The 20,281-nt window shown below is 47.7% G+C and overlaps 1 protein-coding gene and 1 long non-coding RNA gene across 2 annotated transcripts in view; one reads left to right on the top strand and one right to left on the bottom strand.

The window, feature by feature from the left end:
* The window catches only part of LOC105186095 (nephrin), a gene marked incomplete at its 5' end in the record, with an annotated part of 105,477 nt that overhangs the window by 80,197 nt on the left and 4,999 nt on the right, over window positions 1-20,281 (top strand). Inside the window, 2 exons of the mRNA XM_025300578.1 lie at window positions 8,835-9,134; window positions 12,054-12,374. Of these exons, the coding sequence (XP_025156363.1) occupies window positions 8,835-9,134; window positions 12,054-12,374 (621 nt within the window). The remainder of the gene's footprint in view (window positions 1-8,834; window positions 9,135-12,053; window positions 12,375-20,281) is intronic.
* Window positions 2,403-5,078, bottom strand: LOC112589012 (uncharacterized). The gene is made up of 5 exons (XR_003113187.1): window positions 4,632-5,078; window positions 4,432-4,497; window positions 3,789-3,864; window positions 2,815-2,934; window positions 2,403-2,652 (listed from the first exon to the last, which is right to left on the bottom strand). It is a non-coding gene; the product is annotated as an uncharacterized LOC112589012 (long non-coding RNA).

Genomic DNA, 20,281 nt, shown 5'->3' with positions numbered 1-20,281 from the left:
AGAGAGCCAAGAAATATAACATCGGAATTAATGTACGGAGGACAATCATCTCGGAATATCTCGTTTATTGCGAGCAAAAAGAGTTAGCTGTTACTCGTCGTTCGCGGACAGATGAATAATTAATAAATTCAGAGAGAGATATCTCGCAGCGACTCATATATTTATATAACTAATTAAACAAATTTACGAAGCATATGAAAACGTAGAATATAGAGTTACGAATAATCATAGAAATCGCATCTCCCACCGTCTTTACACTGCAAATCCGAGTGTATTATTTCGACACGCATAAGCATGTAAAAATCGGCTCAAGTTTTCTTTGCACGTTTCTTATCGTCTTAAATTACGTCATTTAATTCTTTTAAATAGACATCATTCAACACATTTAAATGTATTAAATGACGCGACTCGAGGCAGCGAGAAACGTGCAAAGGAAGCTTGTACGTGTACATGCTTATACGTGTCAAAACAACACAATCGGACATTTACAGTGACATCACACGAAATTCTGACGTGGTCTAAAAATACGAGCGGTGTTTTCGCGATCCGCCGATTTCATTATTCGTGTTTGAGCAAACGAGTCTGAAGTACCGATTGCCGCGAAAACATCCGTCAGTCACGAAACTGACGCAAAGTTCGGGCTACAAAGCAGCGATGTCGTTCAGAGACGGTTTCTTCGCGTGTAAATAATTTGCCGCGATGCGCCGTTTATATTTTGACGGAGAACACCGATTTTCATTTCCGACTGTCGGACACGTTGAAAGTACACCGATCGTATCTCACGTACGTACCTGTCCGTATTGGCATAAGCGCGTATTTTCGCGTATACATTAACCGGCACGTCGCGTGTCCCTGGGATCGCGTTACACGTGAATATTTCAAGAGCGCTTAGCCCCGGTTACATTTTTGATACCCAATTCCCAGGTTATGGTCGACTGTCGACGCGGAAGACACTCCGGTGGCTTACAAGCCCGCGGAGGAAGTGATTCGTAGAATACTTGGGACAGAACACGTGTGCGGCTTCCTGTCCCTTGGAGACTCTCGAGTGCGCGAATTACCAAAGCGGCGCTCGTCCTCGCAAACGAGAGATCTTGACGAGAAAAAAAGGCAGCGCATTTGCCCCACGCGCACTTTTCTCGTGAAACGCACGATTTATGAAGAAACTTGCGAAAAATCGACGAATTCCGTGAATTTCGGAAAAATCTTCCACGACGCGCTATGACAACTTAACCCGAGAACGAAACGCGAATTTCCGAGAGACGTTTCAAAATGCAATCATTTTGAAGATTTCGTTGGTAACCGATGTTTTAAGGTCGAGGGGATTTTAAGTATTTTTCACTTTTGCATAGAATAATTCGCATAATTCAAGAAATATCAAGCAGCATAAGTATATAGTTAAATTTCAAACATTTCAATAAACATTAAAATTTGTAAATTCCATAAAATATATCCTTTTCATCGAAATATGCAAAATGTCATAAAACTGCATATAAGATGTAAAAATGTCAAAAAAACATATACATAATATCGAATACGATAATATCAGAAAGAACATGTATAATATAGAATATCTTACAGCTATCGAACGATACTTTGATGGTTGATAGTTTTTCGGAAATTGGACGGTTGTCATATGGAAACTTGATTTCAACACTCTAATGAAAGTTGAGTGTTGTATATTTACGAATTTGAGCAACTGAAGACGATATTGGTAATTATCGATTCGTTTGATATATATTGCAACTGTCGCGACATATATCTTTCATGAGCACTTCACGACATAAACACGCGTATGTAAAATCAAAAATTGAAAAGCGCGGATTGTAAAAATTTATGAATCCAAAATTGAGGATCGCGCGTGAAAATTGCAAATTTTATCGACACGGTGCGAATAGCATAGAACCGTTTATATATACATAACTATAGCGAAATTTACATGTCTCTGTATATAAGAAAACTAAAAACTTGGCAAATTTACTAACGCGAGCGAAATAACCGCGAGTTAATAACTGCGTGTGACGCGCTTACCTCCAGCGCGTCATTACTACGCGATACATTGTGCGAAGTTTCACAGTGCCGAAAATCACTTCGGCGTCGTTCGGACAATCGTGTCAGAAATTGAACCGTCGAGCGAAGTAATGGTATATAAGTCGGTAATAATGAATTGTTTACTTTAAGGATAACAATACTTCATTAATACAACAAAAGACGCCGAGTCTTTATACTTATTTCCTCGGAATTCTTCCCTAATTGTACGACAGAATATTCTATGTAAGAGCAACTTTCGTGTGAAACAGTAACGTTACAGTAATAATAGATGTTGCAATAATTGTTCACCTTCAGTTTAATTAAACCAAATATAATAGATTACTTGATATCAAATATTTCCGTGTAAACTCTCTTTGTTTCTCAAAAATAACAAAGAGGACGCGACTCTGACTATTATACTTCGCTCAGCGTTTCGCATTCACAAATACGCGATAGCTAACATGCAAAGTAAATCGCATTGATTTTTATGGAAGTCCGAAAACAAATCTACCGTCAAAGCCTCGAAATCTTTATATCCATCACCTAAAATTGTTATGCCCATTTTTCTCTCACTCACCCAAATACCAGGAACTCAGGGCCGGCCACGTTCTGTCACGTCCAATTCTAAAACAAAAATAATATTTTCTCGATTAGATTTACGAGATTCCCTTCAATGAACAAATGGGTAGTACGAGTGGGTTAGCTCTTTGTAATCGCGATACAAATGACTATCCCTTGGGTTTCAGTCACAAAGGGCTAAGTAGAAGGAATTTGAACTGAACATACCTTCGAGCCAACCCTGCTCGGCCCGAACCGGATCCTCCGGTGCTGCATCATCTGCCATCCATCCGAAACCGCATCCTCCGCAGCTGCATCTCCCACGTGGTTGCAAGCTTCAACAGAGATCTGAAACCAAAAAATATAATTTTCCAAATGAGCTACTATGATGAGAAGAGCACACGAGTGTAAACAAGTTGGAAGGGTTCAGATCATATTTATTTTACGAATATAATAAACGCGAAAATATGTATGTATTTTATTACACTTTAAACTTTGCATCGCTCCCATCGCCTGCAATAATCGTGTGTATCGCAAATTTTTTATTTTTTTCTGTTGTACCACCTCCGATTAATTCGGCGAGAACGAAAATCACGAGCCATACCGTCCGACATGTTTACCCGTTCACGTCTAGATTCGTTACGATGCCTAATTTGTGTTAGATGAATAAATGTGTTATTATTGTCATTTTTTTTTTTTCAAGAATCGAGACGAAAGATCTTCGAAAGTCGTGTTTACGAACGCGATTTATTCTATCACTCCAGTTGTGTTACACCATGATATTTAATTGTGCACTTACTTTTCATACGTTTGCAACACAAGTCTCAAATAAAAAATCGATAACAAATATCGCAAACAAAAATACACGAGTCAAATAATAGCGCGTGATGCAAATATACTCTCTCTCTCTAAAAGTGAATCAGTAAAATTCACTGTCAACCAGCGAATATACACCGATTGTCAGTGCTAAGTATGCCACTGAAAAATTCAATATTAAAATGCACATTTAGCACTGACAATCAGTGCATAATTGCTGACTGACAGTGGGTTTCACTGATTCACTTTTAGAGAATATATTCATACATAAAATATGATGAATGAAAGAATAATCGTATTATTCCGACGAATACGACCGGATCGCAGAAAGAAGCACAAAGCAAGTAGTTACAAAGATAAATGAACAAGTAAGATTGCGGACTCACTTCTACGTTATTCCGTTCGGTCCAAGCAAGATCTTCCGGTGCTGCATCCGCCACACAAACGCGAATTCCGCCGGAACTGAAACAAAGAAATAATTTCTTAATTGGGCGCAACAGTAGAAAGATTATACACAGTGTAAACGAATTGAGCATTCCGCGATTGTATATTTCCTTGAAATTTAATGAAAACAGAAATATATACTAATAACCTTTTAAATTTCGCATCCTTCACCACACTATGCCTTCCCCGATTATTCCGACGCGATCGCGATGCGAAAATTCCACATTTTTGTTCTTTTCTATCACACGACTTCCGATCAACTCTAGATATAATTTAAAACAATCAGCGAGCGCGATGCGTCGTATTTACGTGTATTGATACGCTGAAGGTCGCGCGATGACCGCCCCGTCGTGTCTCGCGCTTGAACACGACTACAATACTACACGGTTTATCCTATTATTTATATCTCGTTAACACGAATCTGAATTTCGAATGAAAGATCGATAACGAGCATTCTGAATGTGAATCCGGGGACGAAATAATAATGACGCGAATGTGTACGCACAAGATGGCGAATCAACGAACGATCGCGTAGAATCATAAAACGTTTCAAAGCAAGGATGAGATTCAAATATGTGAACTCACGTCACTCAGGATCCCCCTCGCCTCATCCGGATCTCACCGATGCTGCATCCGTGAGCTTCGCTGGATCTGAAACAAAAAGCAATTGTCCTAATTAACTATCGGGACAGAGACGATTAATCGGTCGCGGCGAGTTGGGAATACAGAGGTTAGGTACCCCGACCGTATTTCCTCTTTAGAATCGGTAAAGATGAAAATGTTACCTTTCACTTATCTTCCATTGGATGCCGCTCACGATAATCTCAGCACTGATACAATACCCGCGAAGTATCACGATCGTGCCGATTGATCCAGAAAAGTTGGTAAAACGCGTGGCGTAATGCGACGCATTCGGCTTCGTGTCAAGCGCTGTAATGGCGCGCGACAGCGCCGTGTGAGATGCTAAGCTAAGAGTGTGTGTGTTGTTCGCGCGACCTCTCGCTCGCTCCAAGGTTAGCCAGCCTCGGACGTGCAAGTAATGTCTCCATACACACTATTTTCGCGAATTTTCGATTATTTACAGTCTACTGTATTACCCTGAAACAATATTACACACTGTACGTACGTGTGTTTTATGATATTTTATATTTTAATGCGCGTTTCTACACGGCATTTGTCACATTTTCACACACTACGGCTGTTAATTAGCAGCCGTTAATTATCAGCTAATAATTATAACGGGAGCTCTATCGAGCTAATGATAAACGATACACGTACATTTTTGGATAAACGATATACGTACATTTACGACACGCGCGAAGCGCATTGAAAATATTGTATAATTTTTTTAATCTGAAAGCGTTATTATTAACTTGAAGTTTCATATTCATGTCTCTTTTTTCCTAAATCTTTTATTTCACGAATAAGTGGAATATTTTATGACGCTTATTTCTCTCTCTCCATCTCCCAATATCACCAACATATATTATTCTTGCCCTTTCCTGCTAAATCCTTTTTATCGTTCATTGATATTATTGCTCATTAATACTATTAAACTATTGAAAACAGAATATGAACGGCAAAAGCGTAAGTTAAAATTTTATCGTTGTCATAAGTGAAAAAACTTAAAATTTATCGCGATTTTCGTACAAAATAAAATCAAATAAATAAATACTAACTGTCCAGTTTAACTTATTCTTATCGCAAGAAACTTACTTTAATTCATGAAAGCTGGCGATTGATACATGTGAAGCATTAATGCGAAACGCTCGTGGTACTTGCGAGAGAGACCGCCGTACAAGTTCCAATCTCGGAGACAAGTGTACAGCACGGCCCTCAATATTTAACTATGGATCGTGACGACCTCGTAAAGATAGAGGAAATAGTCTCGGATAAGCAAGCATCTCTCTCTCTCTCTCCTTCCCTCCCTCTCTCACTCTCTCACTCTCTCTCTCTCTCTCTCTCTCTCTCTCTCTCTCTCTCTCTCTCTCTCTCTCTCTCTCTCTCTCTCTCTCTCTCTCTCTCTCTCTCTCTCTCTCTCTCTCTCTCTCTCTCTCTGTCTCTCTCCATTCCCCAGTATCCACAAATCGAAATCGAGATCGTTTCGCGGTTTATTTTCTTGGATATTACAGCGTTGTTGGAAAAGAGGAAATAACGTTTGGTTTACGCTATCGACACCGTCGTAATATATAATGGAATTTAGAGCGGTCGGGATACCACCGCATCGAGTAAATTTAAAGGAGACGAGACAAAAGTAGCGCTGAGAATTGCCGACGTGAGGTCTAATACGATTGTCGTAGAAAACGGACAAATGTCACGAGATTCGCTACGTTGCGTCAAATTGAACCGTTTAACTGATAATCAAATGGATATGCATTTTCGAGGAAGATAGAAAAGAGAGAGAGAGAGAGAGAGAGAGAGAGAGAGAGAGAAGAAACTTAAAATCAACAAGCGATATTAATTAATGATCACAGTCAGATTGTCCCTTTTTTACTACCTCTTGACGCATAAATGTTAATTAAATTTTATACGCGGATGGAAAGCCACGCTCGACGTTCGAACATGTTACGATTAAAAATACTGCGAAGGCGAAACAAACATTATACGAAAGGTAAAGAGCAGAGCAGATAGAAAGAGAAAGAGAAAGAGAAAGAGAGAGGAAGAGAGAGAAAGAGAGAGAGAGAGAGAGAGAGAAAGGAAAACAATAAGTCCCTTTTTTACCACCTCTTGACGCATAAATTTTAATTAAATTTTATATGCGGATAAAAAGCCACACTCGACGTTCAAACATGTTACGATTAAAAATATTGCGAAGGCGAAACAACATTATGCGAAAGGTAAAGAGGAGGGCAGATAGAGAGAGAGAGAGAGAGAGAGAGAGAGAGAGAGAGAGAGAGAGAGAGAGAGAGAGAGAGAGAGAGAGAGAGAGGGGGGGGGGAAACGATAAGTCTGTTATTTTTGTACGTTGCGCGACGCATGTGTATCCCCTTGCAGTTAAATAGAATATTAAATGACAAAACGTCCGTCGCGGCGATGCTACACATTATGGCCACCATCGATAATTAATATCAATTACCGGTTTTGCGATCAGATTACAATAGGAATCGTGTGGCAATTACGAGTGTAATAAAGTTGCAAAATCCGCGTAATAAAAGTGACACGCACTGAACGCGCGATACGAGTTTAATAATGAATACTTTCAACGGCACAGTTCGTGCAGATTTCTACGTGCTTTCAGATATACGAGTGCGGATTTAATCCGTTTCATATTCTTCCGGCTGCGTTCATCGAGTAACGTAAATTGTTAGGATTTTATTGACCCCGTCTCTCGACACGCAGCGCTGAAAGTATCGCTGGCGATATTTCCTTTAAATCACTAAATCTCCGCGCGCTCGCGCGGATACTAACGAGCACGGTGGTGCCGCGTATTATTAAACGCGCCGGAATCATATCCGATGAATAATTTCGCGCGGAACTTGTACGCGAATACAGCCAGACTGTTTCACGCATTCGTCGGCTTCTAATATGAGAGCCAAACGATTATTCACCGATAAGATCGAGCGAGATATTTTATATCGCTCCGAGAATATCGGGAAATCAAACGGAAAGGAGATTCCACCGTGCGCCTCGCGCAATCGGGCAAAAGCCGGAGACAGAGAGATAGAACGAGAAGGGGCGGGAAAAGGGGAAGGGAAAGGGAAAGGGAAGGGGGAGGGGAGAGAGAGAGAGAGAGATAGGACGAGAGCGAGATAAAGCGAATTGCAGAGCAACGGACGGAATCCGTGTACTACCGTCTTTCTCGGTGCCGTTATCTGTACACGGGCGGGAGGTTTCTCGGCTGACGATATGCCAATGATGGCCCACATATCGCGGCTGCATCTGGGAAAACATACAGACACGCACGCACACACGTGCACACGTGCAAAAATGATAGCGATATCGTACGTACGACTTTCCCGACATGCCCCGGCGTTTTGTCACGATGGGGGCCGCCTCGCGTGTAACCGGCCGGAATCGTTTTATCAACGCGAGTTATGCAAAAAGGTCTACTCTGCCCCCTTCGCCTTCCCGGCGATATATATTTGTCCCAATTTATCTGCGTTTATCTCCGCCTCTCTTTGTCTCCATTCGTCTCGCGCCTCCGTGAAACTAAGGCCGCGGGAAGAGAGGAACAAATACGCGGGGATACGTGTTATCGCGCAAACCGATCGCGGACATTTCCACGGCGGGACGGGCTAACGGTGAAATTGATATTACGCAATAATAAGAAGGGAGATCGGGCTGTCGATGCGACGCGTGGCCTCTTATCCCTGTCTATCCCTCGCAGAGAACGCGTGAAACGAATGTGTCTCACGCGTTCTCCCAACTCTCTTATGATTTGGTGAACAAAGCGAGGGGAAACGTTTCTTCGTGAGGTGATTTGCAACGATCGTTCTTCCCTCTCGCTCGATCGAGCTTTCGATCGAAGAATTGCTATCTCTAATTTCTTAATTTCGATTCGCGCGACTTGGTAATTCCGAAATTTTTGTCGATTCAACTTTCACGATAATTGAAATTAATAATTTAATGTTTTGAGTGAAATGAGTGAACGTTTTTCAACATCTTGAATGAAACGTCTTGACGACTTCGATCAGGCTTTGCCTGATGTGTAAATCTCGAAGAGTCGCGACAAATCGTATTATTTAATTTCACTTTCAATTCGCGTAGTTTTTTCATAAGGTCGAATAATGATTAAACCGACTTACGAACGATAACGTTTCTAAATCTAATAATTTAGCACGGGAAGAGAGTACGAGTTCCCCCCCCCCCGATATTATCGCGACTTTGATCGTTCTACGTTCTGGTGAGGCGCGGCTGACGGCGCGGCAGAGAGTGCCATTAGAGGCACCGTCGCGTATTACGTACAAGCTCCCCGTAACGGCCGGCGGAAGAAGAGCGTCGAGTTGTCCCGTGTGGTTACACATACAAATCGATAATTCTGCTTGCAGTCGCGCCGGTGTGCAAGGACGACCGAATCGTGGTGGTCGGCGCATCGAGGGGCGAATCGCTCGACATCGCCTGTAGGGTCGAGGCCGATCCGCCGGCACACAATTTCCGCTGGAAATTCAACAACAGCGGCGAGACTCTGGAGGTAGCACCTGGTAGATTCTCCATGGAGAAGTCGAGCGGCGTCAGCGTGCTGAGATACACGCCAACCACCGAGCTGGATTACGGTACCCTCTCGTGCTGGGCGGACAATCTCGTCGGTACTCAGTCGAGACCGTGTCTCTTCCAGCTGGTAGCAGCCGGTGAGTATATGCGATAAACTACGGCGCGCGCTACGCCGCGCGATTCCCCGTGGAATTTATATCCCGCCGCGGAGGTCTCGCGATATTTTTAATTGCCCCGGGGAATTAATCAAACGCGACGAGAGCATCGATGCGAGGCTCGGGGGGCGGGCCGACAATCGACTCATGTCTGATGACGAGAGAAAATGTCACGCGCTGTAGTCGTTTCGGAGCGTGTCCGCCGAATGAAAATAAGCGCGACATTATGCACTGAGCGAGGAATAAAATAGAACAGAGAAATGACAGAATATATATGTCGGACAGAAGGACATAGATAGGACACAGAGAAGGAGAAAGAATAGAGGAGTAAAATGGAATATTTAGAAACTGTAAGACAGAGCGATAACACATAAATCATAGATCGCGGCTGCAGTTCTTCGTGCGATTGTTATTTTTAATCGCGAGCTCTTGAAGACACCCTCGCTGCGCGGAGCCGTCGGAAAGCGTCGGCGATTAAAATGTAAAAGCTCCGCTCTGTTTTTTTTTTATGAGATCCCCGGAGGCAAGAGCGCGATTCCCGCGAATCATCGCCGCGAGTACAATAGCCGGCGAGCAATCATCGAGCGTTAAATCGGCATTAATCCCTAGGCGAATTTTTTCGCGTTTCCTCGTTTTCCCTTTTCTTTTTGTCGGTCCGTGCGTGATCGACAGTGACGTTGACATGGCGATCGGCCGAGGACGTATTGACGTTGACGAATACGTCGAGTGCGAGCGGCACCGTGTGTCCGGCCTCCGCGTCTCTCCCTCATTCCCTCGTCTTCCTCCGCCCGCGAAAATAAAATCGCTCGTTTTTGCGCTTCATCCGCTCCTTTGCCTCGTATCTCGAAGCTCTCTCGCGGTACTCCGCCATTGCGAACGACCCGTAAACCCGATGGCACGAAATTATTTTTGTACCCTCCTGCGCGCGCCGCGCCGGTCCGCGCCGTCGTTATTGATGTCGGTTACCATTTCGCGAAGCATTTCGGCAAGGAATGCGCCCGGCGAAGCATGCTCGCGAGCGAGCGGTAAAAAGGACGGGATTTCCGGGACAGAATTTCACGACGGAGGAATCGAAGAGCGCGTTAGACGTCACTTGTTACGCACGTCGAATATAATTGGAATTCCGCGACGCATTGAGAAATTTACGACGCATTCGGGCGCACATACCCGGGGATGAAGTGGAGTGCCGTATCTCGTATCTTAGAAGAAGGAGATCGAGTCAAAGGAATATTGAACACACAACGTTCCGTCTAATACCTGTACAAGTGCGCAGCTATCAGAAGAAATTATCCCACGAGACGACCCAACCATCCGCGGACACCGTACTCGAGCGAATCATCTCTCGAAGCGCACGACTCTTTTTCTGTGTCCCTCCCCTGCGGCACAAATTTATGCGCAATTCAATCTTTCATCAGACGAGCGTGCACATCCTCGCATTCTTTTCTCGCTCGCGCGCGCGACTTTCCTTCGCGATTCGTAGCTCCGGCGCTGGGCTTAGGGAGGCACTCGTGTGGAGAAATTGTACGTAAGCGAGACACACCACTCCGCGCGACATCCAATTTGACAAACTTAGCAGCCTTCTTTGCTCACAAAACTAATTTGAATCCGCCCCAATCTCGACGGAGCCCTTTGCACTGCGCGAGTTACAAATGTTTGCCCGCGGAGAATGGGGTCCGGCTACGCGCAAAGGGAAGGTAAGAAGCGGAAGGACGGGGACGAGCGGAAGGAGAACAAGCGCGTAAAGTACAAACGAAGCGTCGCCGAGATTCAATATACGTCCTGCAGATCCGCGGGTCATAACGAGAAGGTTGGCGGCAACAACAACGACGACGACGACGACGACGACGACGACGACGACGGAGACGACGAAGACGAGCTTTGTGATTAACGTAGAAGAGATGAAATACGAAGAGTCTCGTGGCCGGACGCGCACAAAAAGAGCACGAGAAATCTCGAAAAGCGGACTTGGGCGGGTTGGGTGGCGCACGGCGACGAAATCAAACGAGAGACAAAACTCACCAGCAGCCAGCAGTCAGCCAGCCAGCCATTCATTCACCAAGCGAACGATCCGGCAGAACGCTGAAAACGAGCGAGATATCTGTCTTCTTCTTCGCGAACGCTGATGCTTCAGTAGAGGAACGGAAAATCGCGCAAGAATTGATTTCGAGCCCGAAAAAAAAAAAAAAGTACAGCGCGTTCACACCTGACGAAAACGAGCGGAGAAGAGCGCGGCGAGAACGAGAAGAGGGAATTTGCAGAAGGGTACGCGCGCGAGTCGGTATCACGCTCCCGTACTTGCTTCAGGCCAGACTTCAGGGGAGCCCGGGGTGGGAAGAAAAAGCGAACGGGACATCTCTGCGCCCATTACTATCCCGGTACACTAAATCTTTGCCACTCGTAGACACGCGAGCATTTTTCACTGGCGCGCCGAGCTTGATCTCCGAGAGCGCGAGACACAGCTCTCGCTCGTCCGGCCGTCCGCTCGGATGGAGCCAACCTGTAGAGCCGCTCTTCGGCTCGTGTAGACGCGTGCAAAGTGTCCAGAAAATGTCACAGGACGAAAGTGGGCAGTGGCATCCGTGCGTGTCGCCTGGCAAAGATTTAGTGCTCCGCGAGGGTGCCGCCGCCGGTAGAGCGAGAAAGAAAGAAAAAAAAGAAAGAAAGAGAAGTGTACAGGTGTGTGTGTGTATGTGTGTGTGTGTGTGACAGAGAAAGAGAAGGTATATGTGTCCTACCTCGCGTGTAACATTTTTGTCGAAACCCCATTTTTAAGCGGGACAAGTCGCTCGGTCTATAAGTCGCGTAATATACGGCCACCCCCTCTTTCGCGTTCCGCTCTTCGCGTCGCATCGCCGACCCGTTTCCGTCTCTGACCTAGCCGGCGCTCCTCCGTCGTTGCAGGCAAACCGTTTCCAGTGCGCAATTGCACCCTGGCGAACCAGACGTACACCAGCGTAGAGGTCAAATGCGTGCCGGGATACGACGGCGGACTACCGCAGAAATTCGTACTGGAGGTTTATCATGGCGACATCGACTTCCTCGCCAGCAGCCAGCCCCTCTACAACGTCTCCAACCCGGACGAGCCGAGCTTCGCCCTCGCCGGGCTCGAGGCATCGGTCGAGGCTGGCGTCCACGTGGCGGTCTACGCGGTCAACGCTAAGGGTCGCAGCCAGTCCGTCGTTCTCAGCGAGGTCACTTATCGCGACGCCGAGAAGCATACCGGTGAGTCCTCGGTCTTGATTCGCTAGACTATCATTACCTCTCGCTCTCTATCTTATTCGCGAAAATGAAGGGGAAAGAACAAGAGAGAGAGAGAGAGAGAGAGAGAGAGAGAGAAAAGAGTTTTTGACTTATCAAACTTTTACGTCGGCGGATAACGCGAAACGTGACATTCGCCGTGCTCTATCGGTTGTTATTGGCGGATTGGCGCCTCGAGTGCTGCCGTAATTATCATGCCGGAAGGCATGAAAGTTGCACCGACGTTGCGCTTGCACCCACGCGAGTGCAATTCCCAAACTCGCGCAAGAATACTTCTAACGAAGTCACCGCTATTTTGCGCCCTGCCGGTGGGGACGCGCACGCGCGCGTGCAGCCAGATCGGATTAACCCGACAGAATGAAGGACGACGTATCGTCTATCACTTAGTTCGGCGCGGGCCTGAATAAGAAGCGCCGCGGAGGAGAGGAGTCAACCGAGCCTGCTCGACCCCGCTCAATTTAACAGAAGCAGGGCTCCGCGATTGCCGCGGGAGATTAGCGGCAGGTGCCGGTCGAGAGTACACGGATCGACGCAAGGTCACCCGGCCGATGGCTCATGTGGGTCTTTCGGGGTTGGGGCTCGGAGGGTGGGAGGGGATGAATCCGATAGAGCGGCTGTTCTCTCGAGGTGGGTGGTGTCAGCGACGCGAGGCGGTAAGCAAGACGGATCACCACCCTCGAGACAACGTTACGAGACGAACGCACCACACCCCATTAGGCGTCCGTATACATCGCGCCGCTTATCGTGCGGAAACCACCGGAAACACGGCAGAATTAACTTCGAAAAGTATCTCGCCACCGGCGTCGAACCGCGGAACAGTCCGCATACCGAAAGTACCGCGGGGCGTTATGTAGAGCGCAAAAATTAGCTTCCGCGCGAGTTCCAGCGCGCGAGAGTACCGCGTGAAAATTTCTGCACCTCCGTGTCGGATCTCTTACGTGGGTTTATGTGATACTTGGACGTTTATTTGGAGGAATTCGACGTCGTCGAAGGCTCCGCCGAACGGTGTAATGTGCGTCGCCGCCGGTTTCCCGTTCAGAGTTTCGTCCGCGGGTTACGCCGACATCTTCCTCAAGACAGAGTCGAGCTCAAATTAGTGTCGGACAATGTCTTCGCTAAAGAGGGAGAGGAGTACTTTGTATGAGAAGTGGTACTAAGGATAAACAAAAATACAGATATGGCTTTCCGACTAAGTCTAAGATCGCGCATGACGGTTCTCGATCTCTCGGTTTTTGCAAAAACGTCGCCGAAGCGAAAGGTGCATTCTCGTCACAAGCGTGTGAACGCAGAAACGGGCCGGCTCGGGCGTTTCTCGGAGAGAGAGCGAAACGCAATGGGAGAACGTGGCGAAACGTTACGACCGCGTCACGTTGCGTATCATTAAACACGGGCAAATGAAGCGCCACCCACACACACACGCGCGCGCGCGCGCGTGCGATGTGGATAGTGTTACGTGCACGTGCATCCTCGTAAACATTATCGCGGGACGCCGCGCGCAGTCTGCGTACGAGGTAAAACGAGTAGCATCGAATCAATTGTCAGTAAAGTGATTTACGGTAGTCGCAGTCGCGTCGATCAATTTGCCGCTCGATGCGAGCCGTCGCGCCGCCTCCGCCTCCGCGCGCGCACGACCTCCGTATATACGCGCCTGTTTCAGCGTGACTTTCGACCCCTGACCGGATCGGCCAGCGCGTCGCTCGAAAACAAATTGAGAAATCCGTAGCCAAATGCCAGATGCTAGTGGAAGACTTTCGCCGCGCGATTTATTCCCGCGATCGATCTCCCGAGGTAGAAAGAGACGGGGGAGACCAGAGAGCGTCGCTCGGAATTCCGTTCTTCTCTGTGCGCGCTCGCGATAAAAGCTGTGAGAGCGAGCTGTAATTACCGAGTTTTCAGGACGACGCTGATTCGTCTTGTTAGCGCGTAGAAAAATCACCGAGACCGCTGGACGCAAAAGCACCGGGGAGATAACGCAGATACGGTGACGTCGATAAGTGGAAGAACTCTCGATAATTTCAATTTTCGTATGTCGTTTCGAGAAAAAGAAGTGGCAGAAATATCGTGCGACTGTGCGACGGGCGTATCGAGCGGATTGCTCGCGGGGGCCGGAGGAAATTGACGAACTTAAAACTCGGAGACTCTCCGGGACTCTCCGCACTACGCCACGGCGCACTTAACCCTTTTCCAAGTTATTACGCGAATTTTTTCTGCCACCACATAGGCAACGAGCATCGAATTAAGGAAAGCAATTACAGATAATGGCCCCGGCGGCACCCAGAGCGCCGCCACTGTGGAGGAGACGGGGTGGAAAAGAGAGTAAAGCGCCGCTGCAAAGGACAGGGAGGAAAAGGAAAGCCTATCTAAGAGAGATACGAATGTACAGGGTGGTCATTAAGCAGCTGCAGCTTTCCTCTCTCTCTCTCTCTCTCTCTCTCTCTCTCTCTCTCTCTCTCTCTCTCTCTCTCTCTCTCTCTGTCTCTCTCTCCTCGCTGTTGTAATATCTCCCTCGCGCTCTCGTTCTCGCTCACGTGACCTCGTTCGTCCCTGACTTCCTTTTTTCTCTCTTTCCCACTCCTCTGGCCCCTCTCTTTCCCTTATTCGCCTCCTCTCGCCCCTTCCTTTTTGGCCGTTGCGCGTGCGGTAATTTTCCCGGAATCATTTTTGCCGCTTTTCTTGCCCGATCGTTAACTTCACTTACCTCTCTGTTTACCCCCGTCGTCATTTTTCTCAGCCTCCTTCCTTCCCGCCACTTCTCTTGCTCTTTCTCTTGTTCCTCTTTCCTCCATCGGCTCGTTCGGTTTCATATTCCCTTCTAGTTTCGTGCTCTTCCTTGTTCCTGCGAGCCACCCCGTCGGACGTCGACGGGGTTCTGTCTTTATACGTGCGTGTATGCGTGTGTGTGTGTGTGTGTGTGTGTGTGTGTGTGTACGAGCTCGCTACACGCTTTCCCTTCCATTTCCGTTTTTATCGCGTAACCTCGCCCGGTTATTTCGCGTCCCCGACAAGGCGGACTCCTTTTTTCACGGACCAGCGGGGAAGAATAATTAGCGCCGCTGTCCATCTCGCCCTACGTTTCCACTTTTCACGAAGACATTTTCTCCTGTCTGCTCGTCCGCCGGCGAGAGTGGTCCTTTTGTCGTCGCGAGGCGTCCGACGATCATCGGTTGTTCCGTGAAAAAGACTGTGCCTCAGGATTTGGCGGTCCCAGATCCTCCAGACTTCTGTACGAGAAAGACAGAAAGAAAAAAGAAGAGGAAAGTTAGACATGAGTTGGACGTGAAGTGATTAAAAATTCGCGACCGACGCGTAGACACGGTAAGGACATCAATGGGACATGAGACGCGTCCTAGAGTCGCGAGCATCAGATCCGATTGCGCTCCGCTCGCTCCTTACGCGAGCAGGATTGATCTCGCGTGGCGATGGCTCAGATAATTCGGTCGAAACGATCCCGCGGGGTGTTCAAATTAAAGCGACATCAAGCAAGACGGGGGTGGAGATAATGTCGCATCAGATAAAGCGCGTTCCATCGACGTCGGTGGCACGCGGTGCTTCCCACAATAATTGAGATTAGAGCTCGCCGACTCTAAAATCTTCCGAGTCGCCGGCGATCCGAGCCGATAAGCGTTTATTATAGACGAGACACTCAAGATGCGCAGCCCGGGCTTCGCCGCAGGATTCCGTCCTTTCAACTTGGGCTATATGAGCGAGTAAGCGAACTAGCCAGCCAGCGGCGGCGGCGGCGGCGGCCAATCCACTCCGCATCGCGGGATTGCGGTGGTAATTGCTGTCCGATTTCGCCCCGACACGCACCATCAAGCGTATCCGTACGCGTAAACACGTATACAAGCACATATGTGTGTGTGTGTGTGTGTGTGTTTGTGTGTGCAGATATGTGCGCGGCATATTGCGCGCAGATGCGAAAGGAAGGATCGATCGATGATGGTTGATCCTTTCCGAGGCGTTCCGCTTGATTGCAATTGAGCGAATTCACCGAGAGGACGAAGAAGTTATTCGTTGATCTCTCAATTTCTCGATTCATTAAACGTCATACGTTAATAAACGTAATATTGCCTAATTAGTCGTCAGTAACGAAGAAGTTACCGCAATAATATTGCGAAATTTTCGCGAGAGACGAAAAAGACACGTGAATCATGCTACGCTTTTAATTCCATCCACCGATAAGAACGTATTTTCTCACGTTTCTCAGTAAGCTTCCGCAGTAACCTCGGCTATAATCCTGGAAACGTTATCGTTGATCCTTTGCGCTCCGAGGATGCTGCAGCAATGCTATCCAGAATTCCAGAGTAAAACTCGAGGAGCTCCGCGGCGGAATCTTTCCGATTTTAAGGCAGTCTTCAAACTCTAGCGTAGTGAGTAGTTTGGATTTAGATTGGAAAGGTCTTCGAGATTTATACGAAATTTTCGGTGGCGCCGCTACGGTGGCCCTGGGACTCGCCTGGGACTACGCGTATGTGCGCTTTGCGGTCACGCGGAGCTGCATGTCTCCCTGGAATTTTCGCGAGCATCTTGCATTCTAGGAATGACGACGACATTCCCGACGGGACATTGGTTAACTACGTCAAAGAGAAGGCACGACCTAAATCGAAGTCGCCTCTCGACCATCCTCCATTAGCTTTGACGAATGTGTACATCTATGATGATAGATGATCCGGAACAAAGGATACTCAAGTAGCACTGTTGATCTAGCGAACGAGCTCCTCAAACGACCGACGCTGAATCGACTCCTGATTCGCTTCTGCACCCTCGCACCTTCGATCTTCACGTTCGCAACAGTCTGCAACAAACTTGTTCCGCTCGGAACACCCGCGAAATATTCGCGGTAACATCGTCACCCAGCTGACTCTACGAGGATGTTCTATTAATTGTCCCGTCCTGTGTATGTGCTTTTGCGTCAATGTCAAGGTAAAACAGACCTCCCCTCTTCGCACACAAACCTGTCCGCGCGAAGCAGTGGATAGAGCCGTTCTTCACGGATTTCAGGGTAAACCTCCTTCAGAAGCAAAGCGATCCAATTAATAACGCGAAACGCGATCGCTGGGACACGTTCGGCCGTCGGTACGGCCGGCTCAAGGGTCTTAAATACGTCGTGAGGTTCGGAAATTTGGGAGGAATGATCCATGGCGACAGAGCGATGAAGGTGAGCCCGCGTTTCATTAATTGAAAGCGAGGAGAGGAGAGTGAGAGGGAGAGACGGGAGGAGACTCTAAGTCGATTTAGCAGACCGAGGGAAAGACGGCGTAACAGCGATTTGGGGTCGACCCTATGTTGAGATTAATCCAGGTGAGCCGAAGTTGGATTTGGGCGCCAGCTAAGCCTGGCTTCTTGGTGACTTAACCGGCCACATGACCTCCAAGCTTCGTCTTACCTCCGACGCGGACACCGCCGTTAGGTGCTGTAACCTCCTCCCCTTAAAGACGATCTTCCCTTAGGAACCCCTGAAGGAATATAGAGCGCTTGTCGTGCTTTGATTCGTGCGGCGTAACTTTTACCCCCCGTGATCACGGGGGTCACAGCGTGCAGAGAGCACCGTCGTGCGCCATTGTGCGCCGTTGCGGTGAAGTATCACAACGCGAGTGATTCTGTATGTAATGTAACCGCATACATGGAAACGGGAAAATAAGGAGAGAAAATTTGCTTGCGCTCAAACGTGAAGTTATTCTCAGAGGTGGAGTTGTCGTCCTCTTCTTCTTCGGGACGGAAATATGTCCAGGTAACAAGATCTTCCGGATAATGTCATGAACAAAACTCCTGACTGACTATCTACTTCTAGCTATAATTTACAATTTAATTATTCAACTCCGAGATGTATAACGCGATGAGCTGAATCTCGGGAAACACTGAAGTGTTTTATCGTTGGGCACATCGATTCTTTCTATAACAAGATCTCTCGACGAGCTCGCGGCAGTGAGCGACAGGAACGATCGATCAAAACCTAGACCAAGTTCCCGGGTGTTCCTGACAGATAGAAGAAGTTTCGCAATGTTCCAAATTCGGTCGCGCGATCGCAGCGTTCTCTTTTTCCTTTTTTTTCCCAAAGACCTCCTCCTATCTGCGTGCGCACGGGCGCGCGCCGAAGGGATATTTTTTCCCAAATAATCCAAGTGGTTAGATTCCGTCCCTGACCCTACTGCAAGTCCGATTAGTGATCTAAACTTCGATGAACTTGGGATTCGGAAATCCGCTGGGGTATGCCGTCTCGTCTCTCTCTTTTCTCTCTCTCTCTCTCTCTCTCTGTCCCTGCCTTCCCTCCGCCACCTTCTCCCGTTTTCTCTCCCGCTCTCGCTTCCTCCTGGAGAATCCCGTTAGTCCTTTCTCAAGGATCGACGATATAAGGACCGGTTTATCTTTACTACTCCGGCAGCAGACGTTTCTCCGCGTAGAACTCGATTAAACTTCCATTGCAACTTTTACGAGACAGTATCGGAGGCTTAGGGTTGTATACGATCGCTAACTGTACTCTCATTCCTCCCCATGGAGCGTAAGTTTCATACTCCCCCTCTCCCACTGTCTCTCTCTCTCTCTCTCTCTCTCTCTCTCTCTCTCTCTCTCTCTCTGTCTCGCCGGAAACTAATGATAAATTGAAAAATTACCCGTCGATCTCACGAGCACACACGAGACAAGAAGTCGAGAATCGAAAGTATACGACGAGAGTGCGGCCAGCACGCCCCGAGATTCTACGTCGCGATACTTTGCATTCCCCATGCTTCACGTAGTCGTGTGAACGAATGAACAAAAATTGAAGTAACAGTGAAGTATAGTAAAGCGAAGCCACAAAGGGAGGATTGTTATAATTGTATCAGCGAGATGATTAGGTATAACTCGCTTCACAACACAGCGCGTCGCGAGAAGGACAGGGAGCGAAAGATACGGAGAAGGAGACGGCGAAAGAAAAGCGAAATATTTAAAAGCTCAAGCCGTCAGGGAACGTTGAGAAGAACGGTACACTCCGACATTATAAATTTGCCTCCGCTAAATTGTCAAAAGCACTTTACTGCGATTCATCGACAGAGCCGGATGAATTTATGAGAGTTTCTTAAGCTCGTTGCAATGGGATTCCGTGTCACTTATGTGTAACTCACACGTGACACGCTCGCCGTACGTGCCACCCCATCCACGTCTCCCATAAATCTTCCCTTATAGTGCAGTCGAAGCCGTGAGCAATTACACGAAAAATGGAAACGATAGCATGTACGCGCGCGCTCGTCGAACGCTGCAAAGCGTAAATCGATAGCGCATAGATTAACGTGCTTCTCGTGAAATAACGTCGAACCGAGGATTGCGTTGAGAAAGCGCGAGGAAATTTAACGGCGTGACGATATCGCGCGCCGTTACGATCACTTCCACGATAATTTCGCGAGACACGCCCGTGTCTCGTCGGTGATCTTTTAATCTTTCCGGCACACGGCATCGTTGCGAGCCGACACCGGCTCGCCCTGCGCTCTCGTGCGGTCGCGTAAATATACGTATGTCTTAAGCAGCGTAACGCTGTTTGGTGCATGCAAAGCGTAATCCCCAAAGTTCGCGAGAATCTCCAAGCGAGATTCACGAAAACGTGCGTTCGACGTGAAACAAATATCGAGGGACACGTCCAGGCGGGCTCGATCGAGGAAACGAATCGCATGAACTCGCGTGATCTCGCGACGATCGTCGTTCATTTCCCGCTGGCACTTTCGGCTGGCGCGGCGCGGCGCGGCGCCCTGCGGAATTTTCCGGAAAATCCGTTCACCCGCGCGAAATATCGCTGAGCAACGCGTGCGTGTGTGCATAATTTGTGTGTGGAATCTACGACACGCAATCGATGCGACACGATAAGGCGCGCGCGTATCGCCGTATGTTGCGTGAACGCTCGT

The sequence above is a fragment of the Harpegnathos saltator genome, unplaced genomic scaffold (assembly GCF_003227715.2).
Source record: "Harpegnathos saltator strain DR-91 unplaced genomic scaffold, Hsal_v8.6 scaffold379, whole genome shotgun sequence".
Lineage (NCBI taxonomy): Eukaryota > Metazoa > Arthropoda > Insecta > Hymenoptera > Formicidae > Harpegnathos > Harpegnathos saltator.
The sequence above is the reverse complement of the archived record's forward strand: the minus strand, read 5'-3'. Positions and strand labels throughout refer to the sequence as shown.